This window comes from Littorina saxatilis, unplaced genomic scaffold (assembly GCF_037325665.1).
Source record: "Littorina saxatilis isolate snail1 unplaced genomic scaffold, US_GU_Lsax_2.0 scaffold_562, whole genome shotgun sequence".
NCBI classification, from domain to species: domain Eukaryota; kingdom Metazoa; phylum Mollusca; class Gastropoda; order Littorinimorpha; family Littorinidae; genus Littorina; species Littorina saxatilis.
The window spans coordinates 73,891-84,699 of record NW_027128363.1 but is presented as its reverse complement, the minus strand read 5'-3'; the positions used below and the strand labels follow the sequence as shown (position 1 = coordinate 84,699).

The window sequence follows — 10,809 nt, the reverse complement described above, 5'->3', positions numbered from 1 at the left end:
CAGGAACTCTCATGTCAAATTTCATAAAGATCGGCCCAGTAGTTTAGTCTGAATCGCTCTACACACACACACACAGGCAGACAGACACACATACACCACGACCCTCGTCTCGATTCCCCCCTCTATGTTAAAACATTTAGTCAAAACTTGACTAAATGTAAAAAGGTAAAATTGGTACTTCTTTATGGAAATTACAAGATAGGATGACTTACTAGGCAAAGTCTTTACTTTAAATTCCAAACAATTTGCAGACAGACAAGATTACAATTGAATTTAGGCACCCCACGCACAGGTAGTACTGCTCTTGTAGAAGGTCAAGGTTATTGCTTCAGACCAGCTCTTCATGCAGTGTTTACCTGGCTAACACAAGGTAATGGTTGCACTAAAAAAAGTGATTTGTTATGGAAAATGAACGACAATTGAACTTATGTTTTACCATGCTAATGTCTTACGTTTCTCAGTATATTTCAAAATTTGTTCTTTTACTCACTTTCATCCTCACTGTCTGGTTCTGAACAGCTGGGTAAGTAATCAGACTCTGAACCGCCAGGTGAGTAATCTGCATCAGACGAAGCATCATCTGAAACAGACATGAAAAGCATTTTTGCACTCACGCAAATAGCACAATCATAGCACGATGAGATGTACAAAATAAACCCTAATTTTATCCCCTAACCCTGGACAATGCCAGCCTCATTCTTGCAGATACAGAGAGAGAGAGAGAGAGAGAGAGAGAGAGAGAGAGAGAGAGAGAGAGAGAGAGAGAGAGAGAGAGAGAGAGAGCCAGACAGACAAACAGAGAGACAGAGAGAGAGAGAGATAGTACAGTAAAGCAAACACTACATTATTATTAAAAAAAAGAAAAAATTCAATGAAAAGTCATATTTGTACAGTAATAGCTCGTCTGCGTTGGCTTCTTCACACAAAAGTATGTGTTTTCCTCCCAGAAAAGAAAAACACCCAGAAGTACAATTCAAATTAGAATTTTAGAGCCCAGTTTCAGAACATTTGACACAGTTTTAGGTTATTACCAACTGTTGCACTGAAAAAGAATCAGATTGACATCACCTGGTTTCCTCAACAACAAAGTGTGGTTACCTTTAAGGTGGGATAAGGAACAATAACATACGCAAACCTCTATTCACATTGTCCGCATGGGAGTGACCACAAGTATTCTGCCCTGCTAAGAAGAAGAAGAAGAGTGGCGTGAAAGTGAAACTAGGTGCCATTACTTTGTCCAAGACAGAGTGGGAAATTTGGAATTGAAAGAATAAATGTGGAAAGTGATGACAGCGTGGAAAGTGATGACACCATGAAAGTTCAACGAAAATTCAAACCGACAACAGCTTCTACTCTACGTCAGTGTCACAATTTACATCCAAAAATCAACATCTACCAAGGAACTCCTAACAGGGACAAGAAATTTCAACATATATAAGTCCTACAACCCCTCACCTGGAGCTCTCCTGCATGTGACAGGAGCGTCAGACTCCAGCGGTGGGCTGAGACCCTCGTCGTTTTCAGCAAAGATTTTGAAGACGTAGTGGCCTCCTTCCATCAGCTTGTCAATTGTGCAGGAGGTCGTTCCCGGACGCATAGAGTCGGCCTTCACCCACGTCTGGTGCTTGGCCTCGCGACGCTCGATCACGTAGCGCTTAATGGACAGGCCTCCGTCCTTCTCCGGAGCCTTCCATTGGATGGTGACAGACTGGCTGTACACTTCGGTCACTTCCAGGGGTCCCACTGGGGCTGTTGGCACCTCTGCACACAGGAATAGAGCTTGGTGTTAAGCCTGTCCTTAACTGTGCGAAGACGACTATGCGAAGCTGGCTGCACAAAGCTTTAGCACTGAGTTTTGGGTAAAAAAAAAAGTCTTTGCGCAGTTGACTTTGGGCTACTGCCTTTTCAGTGGAACTCCCTTTTAAGACTTAAAACGTCCACCCTTTTGGGACCCTGTTTCCTCACATTTTCTGTTCCCTTCTTCTTCTTCTTCTTCTTCAACATTTGACGATGAGGGATTGTGTTCCCAACCTCTGAAAGTTTACCCTCATTTATTTTGTACTTTCTCCTTTTTAAGACCTGCTTTTCTCAGACTTGCTGAGGTCTAAAAAGGGGGGTTCCCCTCTGGTGTTTTTGACATTAGAGTCAGCTACAGACATTTGACAAACATAAAACAAGAAGCTGCTATAACTATGTAACCAATCATCTGGATATGCAACAATTCAAAAGCAATGTGGCTGAATGTTAATACTTGGCCAAAAGAATCAAGGAACCATGGGGACCGGCACGGTTGGCCTAGTGGTAAGGCGTCCGCCCCGTGATCGGGAGGTCGTGGGTTTGAACCCCGGCCGGGTCATACTTAAGACTTTAAAATTGGCAATCTAGTGGCTGCTCCGCCTGGCGTCTGGCATTATGGGGTTAGTGCTAGGACTGGTTGGTCCGGTGTCAGAATAATGTGACTGGGTGAGACATGAAGCCAAATATATGTCAAAGCAGCACCGCCCTGATATGGCCCTTCGTGGTCGGCTGGGCGTTAAGCAAACAAACAAACAAACAAACCATGGGATGAGTGCATTGATGTGCAACAGTCAGCTGCTCGCGGTCCTCCAATATTACAAATTGATTCATTGACCCTTACTTATTCTTCACACAAAAAGACAAATATGAATAAAGCCAAATATAAACATACACATACAGAGCAACAAACAAGTAGACAAACAAACGAAACAGACAGCTTACTGTATGGACTCTTTGGCACAACTGGTTCATCCAGCTCTGTGGGTTCGGACAAGCCGGCCACATTTTCGGCCATGATGCGGATGTTGTAAGATGTTCCCTCCTGCAAGTAGATAACCTCTGCAGTGGTCATCTCTCCGCGCGCACGGTCCACATGAGCCCAGGACGTCTTCCAGGTCTCTCGTTTCTCGACGATGTAGTTGGTGATGGCTGAGCCACCATCATTCTTGCTGTGTTTCCAGGTGACGACCACGGAGTCACGACGAATCTCGGACACTTCAAGGTCTTGAGGGGGTGATGCGGGTTCTGGGGAAACAGCAAAATGAATTGGGTGTGAAATGGCATCCAGAAACACCTGATCAAGAGAGGGATATATAGCTTTGACATGCTACACACACACTTAGCCACTTTTATTTCTCTCTCTCAGATACTTCATCATTAAAAGCATGGAAGCTGAAATAAATGGTTCAACAATTTGTTAACAGTCTTCATGTACCTTAGTTGTGTTTTTCTAAATAATAATAAAACAAGAAGGGCAAAGCCCATACGACTCACATGCTTGACCTTGACATAGCAATGACATCATACACAAAGAACTGCTTTACACATTTTTCCTACCAAAATACATGTGACCGAAGGTCAAGGTCATCCAAGGTCATGCAACACAAAGCTGTTAATTCAAGACATAGGAAGTACAATGGTGCTTATTGGCTCTTTCTACCATGAGATATGGTCACTTTTAGTGGTTCACTACCTTATTTTGGTCACATTTCATAAGGGTCAAAGTGACCTTGACCTTGATCATATGTGACCAAATGTGTCTCATGATGAAAGCATAACATGTGCCCCACATCATTTTTAAGTTTGAAACAGTTATCTTCCATAGTTCAGGGTCAAGGTCACTTCAAAATATGTATACAATACAACTTTGAAGAGCTCCTGTGACCTTGACCTTGAAGCAAGGTAAACCAAACTGGTATCAAAAGATGGGGCTTACTTTTCCCTATATATCATATATAGGTGAGGTATTCAATCTCAAAAACTTCAGAAAAAATGGGGAAAATGTGAAAAATAGCTGTTTTTTAGGCAACATTTATGGCCCCTGCGACCTTGAAGCAAGGTCAAGATGCTATGTATGTTTTTTGGGGCCTTGTCATCATACACCATCTTGCCAAATTTGGTACTGATAGACTGAATAGTGTCCAAGAAATATCCAACGTTAAAGTTTTCCGGACGGATGGACGGACGTCCGGCTCGGGTGAGTACATAGACTCACTTTTGCTTCGCATGTGAGTCAAAAATGTGAAAAATAGCTGTTTTTTAGGCAACATTTATGGCCTCTGCGACCTTGACCTTGAAGCAAGGTCAAGATGCTATGTATGTTTTTTGGGGCCTTGTCATCATACACCATCTTGCCAAATTTGGTACTGATAGACTGAATAGTGTCCAAGAAATATCCAACGTTAAAGTTTTCAGGACGTCCGGACGGACGGACGACTCGGGTGAGTACATAGACTCACTTTTGCTTCGCATGTGAGTCAAAAAAGATATATTTACTTTTAGTAATACTAAATGCAATTTTTTAGACAGTTGTACAAACTGACTGGTGGACACTTGTGGCTTTTAATAAGCTTCAGGATGAAAGTGTTCAGCTAACTAAACAAATGTAGTCTCTTAACTTTCTCTTGAAACAAATAAGCAACTCAAAAGCATTAAGTACAATAACCGTACACCAACCGCAACCTTACCAAATGGACTCTTGATAGTGACAGGGGATGGCATCTCCAGGAACTCACTGGTTCCCTGTTTGTTGACGGCTGCCACACGGAAATAGAACTCATCTCCAGTGACAAGTCCCTTCAGTGTCCTCGTCGTCTGTGGTCTTGTCAGCGCGACTCCATGTCATGCGCATGGCCTCACGCTTCTCAATGATGTAGCCAGTGATGGGCGAGCCTCCGTCATCTTGAGGTGGCTTCCAGTCCAGCTGGACAGAGTCGCGGGTGATGGCCTTTGCTTCCAAAGGTCCCACTGGTTTTCCCGGTGGTCCTAGGAAAACAACATGAAAATTTCATTAAGATGAATTACAAACAACAAAAGATAACTTTGAAGCTCTAAAGGGAAGCATTATATGAGACATCATGTATGGCATAAAAAGACTTACCACAGAAACACAAACACAGAAAAGAGAATAATACATACAAATACAAAGTACAACACAAAGTACCGTATTTGATGAACTACAAGCCGCGACTTTTTTTCAAAAATAATCGCATTGCGGCTTATAAAAAGATGCGGCTAAAACGTTACCTAAACTTGAATAGCATTCACCTAATGGAAGTCGCCGCGGATTTTCATTTCGCTCGATTAGCGATTACCGGTACTTTATTAGCTCTCTACTCAAGACTCGGCGCTTTTCTCTTTCTTTCGCGAATCTTCGTTTGTCAACAAGTCGTCGTGACAAGATAGCGTACAGAGAAACACCGGATGTATCAGGATCTCGCGCGTGCGAGATTTCGGTTTTTTTGTGTCTCGCGATAGTTGGAGGAGCGAGAGCCGCCATGTTGTGTTTTCGTCTGCTCGAAATGTGCGCAAAAGTCGTAAATCATCCCAAAAAAGCTTATTCCGGGCGGGACTACATGTGTGTGTTGGTTACAAATTGTGTGTGTGATATTTTTCTTCAAACTTTATCACTTTTCTTCTTTGTTTCACTTGTTTATTCTCGGAGCCGATTTTGCCAAATACCGTACTTTCGTTGCCTGGTTGTTTTGATTGATTGACACGATCTGATTATATTATTTTCGACGGCGGCTAATATAGTGACGCGGCCTATACGTGGCTCGTCCCAATTTTTTTTTTAAAAGTCGGGGGTGCGGCTTATAAAACAGTGCGTCTTGTAATCCGTCAAATACGGTACAGTAAAACCTGTCAAATAAGGACACCCTTGGGACCAGACAAAAGTGTCCTTATTCTGCAGGTGTCCTTATTAGACAGGTGCAAGTAAACGCGACAAAGTCAAGTTGAGAGAGAGAGAGAGAGAGTACTGCACATGTACATGTACATTTATAAGAAAAACAGAAGCTGTTTAGATTAAACAGAGAAACATTTAATATTGACTGTTGTAAAACAAGTTTAAAAGCTTTTTATCATATCAACTGTATAAATTTAAATTGTTAAAAAGTTACTGGATCTCATTCATACAACACATTCACATTCACTTCATTCTGCACTCATCAGCTTTTGAAAGAATTTGTCCAGCGTTGTCTGAGTGGACCATTGATGGCAATGTGATTCGCACGTTTGGTTGAAAACCACTCGAACACGGCGTCATTTAGCTCTTCGTATTCGGTTGTCTTCTTCGAAACCCATTTCTGGTCAGCACGTCCGTCTCCCGATTCCCACAACTTCATTATTTTTTCCCGATCGACGCTGATTTTCGAAATCTGCGTTCTCCCACACCCAAGCTCTTGTGCAATCGTTCGGCATGATTTCCCACTTTCCAGTTGTTTGACAACATTTATCCTTTGTTCTAAAGTCAGCGCATTTCTTCCTTTTCTTGAATTTGAATTTCTTGCTGCCATCTTGTTAAACACGAATCACTCTTTCGAAGAGAAGATACATTCACTCATACACTTTCACTTCCGTTCCGCCGAACACGTTCCACGCGTTGGATTGGCTGCCTTGGAACTCTAGCAGCCAATCAAATGCGTCGACTTAAAACACTCACCAAGAATAGACTCTATCAGTATTCCAAGCTCTCGTAATCTCTCGCAAACTTCAGAGCATAGCAAAGCATGCGGTACAACGATCTCGTGCGAGCTGCACAAGCCAAGGTTCGAAGTTCTCGCGATGTTCAAAGCATAACAAATAGCGTGTCTCGCGAGAGCTGCTCAGATACCGACTAATATCAACTGATCGATTTATCGTCTTCTTCGTCGATCGAACTTCCCAGCTTGCTGTGGATGTCCGTATTTAGCAGGTATATGACTTATTATGGACCCAAAATACGTGTCCGCGTCCGTAATGCCGAGGTGGCCGTAACGTACAGGTGTTTTACAGTGTAAAGCAGTCCGTGCCGAGACTGACTGTCCGTATTCTGCGAGTGTCCGCTAAGTCCAGTGACCGTATTTGACAGTTTTCACTGTACAGAGTTTCGCAAGCTGACAAACATTTTGCTTTTAAACTAAATAGACTTTTTCAACTTGAGATTGACATAAAAAAAAAGGACACAGTGACTTACCAACAGGCCTCTTTGGTGTAACAGCATCCGACTCAAGCGGTTTGCTGGTTCCCACTTTGTTGATGGCGAAGATTCTGAAGTAGTGCTTCTTGTCTGTGGCCAGGTTCTTTGCCTTGGTCTTGGTCAAGTCACCATCAACAATGGTCACCTCTGTCCAGGTTTCCTGGTTCTGCGACACCTCAATGCGGTAGTTAAGCACAGGGGCACCGCCATCATCTCGAGGCGCACGCCAGTCAAGGACAACACTTGTTGCATCCAAGTGACTGAAGTAGACGGGTCCCGTAGGAGGTTCAGGAACAACTGGAAGATATGTTTGATAGATGGTCAATAAAATGAGTACATCATACTGGCATAATAACCATATCATTCAACAAAGATGTTGATTCCACTAACATTTGTATCAAAATGATTAAATATTGGAACAGCTCTACTGAAAAAAGACAACTGCTGACTTATCTTTTTTTGCTGTAAATGACATTATTGCTGTGGTGTTGTGATTGTAAACTTGTGCAGCCCAATTGAAACAGAGTAAATATTGTTGTGTTCTAATCGTAAACTTGTGTATCAATTCTTGAAATACCATGCTTATTGTATTGTCTTTGCTCCCTACATTGGACTCCATCAATCAGGACAACCATTGCAAAAATTCCACAGTTCAAAACCAAATCAAATGACATTCTCACCAGCTTCCCTTGTTGGTTTGACCAGCTCCTTCATCTCAGTTTCTGGCCCAACTCCCTCCTCATTCTCGGCAGAGACACGGAAGTAGTACTCCTGTCCAGTCACCAAGCCATCCACATCTAAAGTCGTCACTGTGCCCTTGGTGGTTCCGGCCTTAACCCATGAACCCCAGTGCTTGTCGCGACGCTCGACGATGTAGGACTTGATCGGCAGTCCTCCGTCGCTGGTAGGTGGCTTCCATTTCAGCGACACTGCTGTTTCTGTGACGTCTGTTGCTGTCAGTGATTCTGGGGCTGATGGTTTCTCTGCAGAGACAAGGAGAGATTCATTAGTTTATAGCTATGGAATTACATATTGTGTGGGCCAAAAGCAAGTTTAGAGACTTGAAAAATGATAAAATTCTGTTGTTCCAGCTATGTCTTCAACCACAGCCATTTAAAATATGTCACGAAGTCTTGGTTTTGAGCCTATTATGTAAACCTTCATGTCTTTCTTTTCCTTAAATAAACACACACAAAAACAAGAAAAGCTTGGAGTTATTAAAAGTTATCAGAATAAAAAGCATACTCACTGTAAGGACTCATTGGTGTGATGGCATGTTCCGATTCCAGAGGCTTGGACTCTCCAGCAACGTTCTCGGCCTTGACCCCGACAAGGTCCTGTCCTTCCTGCAGAAGGAGCAGGTCGCAGGTAAGACGGTCGCCAGGGACACGCTCCACCAACGTCCAGCTTGTCTTCCACGTCTCGCGCTTCTCCACAGAGTAGTGAGTGACTGGAGATCCACCGTCCTTCTCTGGTGCCTTCCAGGTGACCTTGAAGCTGGTCTTGGTCACGTCTGATATCACCAGAGGGCCTGTAGGCGGTGATGGTGGGACTGTTGAGAGAAAAGTGGGGTGGTTTAGTAAGTGTGTCACTGGTTGCCTTATCTTTTTTCAACTGACAGGTTGGGTCATGCAAAAAATATACCTGTGGAGTCAAGTAATGATTGCACATCAGAAAGCAAAATGATATTTTAAGTTTGATGTGAGAACTAGCTGTAACAACGCTAAACTGATTCAACAATGCTTGCTGACTAATCCTCAATCTACAACGTCACTGAAATTGCAATTCAACTCACAGATAGGCTTTTCCATTTTCACTGGTTTGGCTGTCTTCTGCTTTTCGCCAATGCCCACATCATTCTCTGCGGACACAGCAAAGAAGTAGTCCTTCTCTCGCTCCAGATCAGCGACAGTGCACCGAGTTCTGAAGCTCTCGACTGTGGTGACCTTCTCCCATTTGTCTGTGCCCTTCAGAGACTTCTCTATGATGTAGCGACGGACCCTGGATCCGCCATCGTTCTCTGGTGGGGTCCACTCCAAGGTCAGGCCGTCCTTGGTGATGTTCTTGATCAGCAATGACGCTGGTGCATCAGGAACACCTAAAGTTTAACAAACATTAGTCAATTTTGTATCAATATGTTTAAGACACATACGTTCAGACAAGAGACAGTAGACCAATGTTGAAAGAAAATATTACATTGGAACCTTTCTAGTAAGACCCTCCATTATATGAGACTCCCTCTACTACAAGACCTGAATTGCTCACATGTTTTCTTCACAGTGTCACTAAATTCACCTCCATTATAGGACTCTCTCTCTATTAAGACCCACATTTCTCAAACTCTACTGACATATCACAATCCCTTCAGCTATTGCTCCATATTTGCAAACACTCGCAGTCCAGTTATTTCAAAGGTTTTCTTCTTATGAAAAGAGACTTTTCAAACACTTACTGAGGATCTTCTTGGGCAGATGGGTTCTCTGGACTGCAGAGGCAGGCTCTGTCCCTCAGCGTTGACTGCGATGATCTGCAGCATGTACTGGCTGTCCGCAACAAGGCCGGTCAAGGTCACTTTGGTTTCTGTCGTCTCCTGGACGGTGGTGAAGGTGGAACGAGGGATGATGCGGGTCTGAACGATGTAGTTGGTGATGGGCGTGCCACCGTCGCTGTCCGGAGCGGTCCAAGACACATCTGCTGATTTATCTGTGACGTTGGACACGCGCAGGCCTGTTGGTGCTGATGGCACATCTGTCAAGAGAAAATTGTGTGATAAGAGTTTGAATGCTGAAGTACTGTTGGTTAAAGACCTGGGGAGCATTGAATGACAATGGGATAGTGAAAAGTTCAGTTTCACGAATGATCGCATTTTAATGATGAGGCTAGACGATCATTACAATATGTGGAAATTAAAGCATGCATGACTCTGGCAACAAAACTTCAAGGATTTTTATTTCTCTGCTGCACTTTCTCTGTTCAACTTGAAAAGAAAAATAGTATATCAAGATTATTGTTTAAGCTGCCTAAATCTAGTTTGTTTGTTTGCTTAACGCCCAGCCGACCACGAAGGGCCATATCAGGGCGGTGCTGCTTTGACATTTAACGTGCGCCTCACACAAGACAGAAGTCGCAGCACAGGCTTCATGTCTCACCCAGTCACATTATTCTGACACCGGACCAACCAGTCCTAGCACTAACCCCATAATGCCAGACGCCAGGCGGAGCAGCCACTAGATTGCCAATTTTAAAGTCTTAGGTATGACCCGGCCGGGGTTCGAACCCCGACCTCCCGATCACGGGGCGGACGCCTTACCACTAGGCCAACCGTGCCGGTTCTAAATCTAGTTAAACTTCCCTTGTTCCTATCAATACATTTTCATGCCAGGATTTAATGCTCTTCATTGAACAATACTGACATTTCTGCTTTGAGACCGAGTTAAAGTAAATCATTCCTTAACCCCAACTCACCATAAGGACTCTTGATCCTAACAGGCTTGTCCATCTCCAGAGGTGGACTGGGCCCAGCCTTGTTCTCTGCCATCACACGGAAGAAGTAGTCTGACCCAGTGGTCAAGTTCTGGATGGTGTTACTGGTCATGTCGGGACTGATCTTGTCCACACGGCTCCAGGTGGAGCGAGGGAACTCGCGCTTCTCCAGCACGTAAGCTGAAAGCGGCAAGCCTCCGTCATCCTCTGGAGCGCGCCACTCGATGGTGGCTGACGTTTTGGTGGTGCTCAGGACCTTGATGGGTCCTTGTGGTCTGGATGGTGGCTCTGGAAAAACCACAAAGGAGTGTTACTGCACTTTGGCAAGAACAGTGTGCATAAAATCAACA

General features: G+C 43.9%; 3 protein-coding genes and 1 long non-coding RNA gene across 4 annotated transcripts; 1 reads left to right on the top strand and 3 right to left on the bottom strand.

Moving 5' to 3' along the window:
* Nucleotides 1-490: 490 nt before the first annotated feature.
* LOC138956720 (immunoglobulin superfamily member 22-like) lies at nucleotides 491-4,518 on the bottom strand (the record flags this gene model as incomplete). The annotated part of the gene is made up of 4 exons (XM_070328005.1): nucleotides 4,485-4,518; nucleotides 2,740-3,042; nucleotides 1,456-1,761; nucleotides 491-580 (listed from the first exon to the last, which is right to left on the bottom strand). Coding segments are annotated over exons 1-4 (733 nt in total), but the record flags the coding sequence as incomplete, so codon positions are not given.
* Nucleotides 2,904-8,904, bottom strand: LOC138956725 (M-protein, striated muscle-like). The gene is made up of 6 exons (XM_070328007.1): nucleotides 8,772-8,904; nucleotides 8,226-8,528; nucleotides 7,657-7,959; nucleotides 6,974-7,273; nucleotides 4,485-4,782; nucleotides 2,904-3,042 (listed from the first exon to the last, which is right to left on the bottom strand). Exons 1-5 carry the CDS (start codon nucleotides 8,785-8,787, stop codon nucleotides 4,574-4,576), a joined length of 1,131 nt encoding a protein of 376 aa, XP_070184108.1. The 5' UTR covers nucleotides 8,788-8,904; the 3' UTR covers nucleotides 2,904-3,042; nucleotides 4,485-4,573.
* On the top strand, nucleotides 7,741-9,584 carry LOC138956727 (uncharacterized). The gene is made up of 3 exons (XR_011452771.1): nucleotides 7,741-7,880; nucleotides 8,266-8,344; nucleotides 9,448-9,584. It is a non-coding gene; the product is annotated as an uncharacterized lncRNA (long non-coding RNA).
* Nucleotides 8,934-10,576, bottom strand: LOC138956726 (immunoglobulin superfamily member 22-like). Its single transcript, XM_070328008.1, has 3 exons — nucleotides 10,442-10,576; nucleotides 9,429-9,724; nucleotides 8,934-9,074 (listed from the first exon to the last, which is right to left on the bottom strand). Exons 1-3 carry the CDS (start codon nucleotides 10,569-10,571, stop codon nucleotides 9,045-9,047), a joined length of 456 nt encoding a protein of 151 aa, XP_070184109.1. The 5' UTR covers nucleotides 10,572-10,576; the 3' UTR covers nucleotides 8,934-9,044.
* Nucleotides 10,577-10,809: the final 233 nt, after the last annotated feature.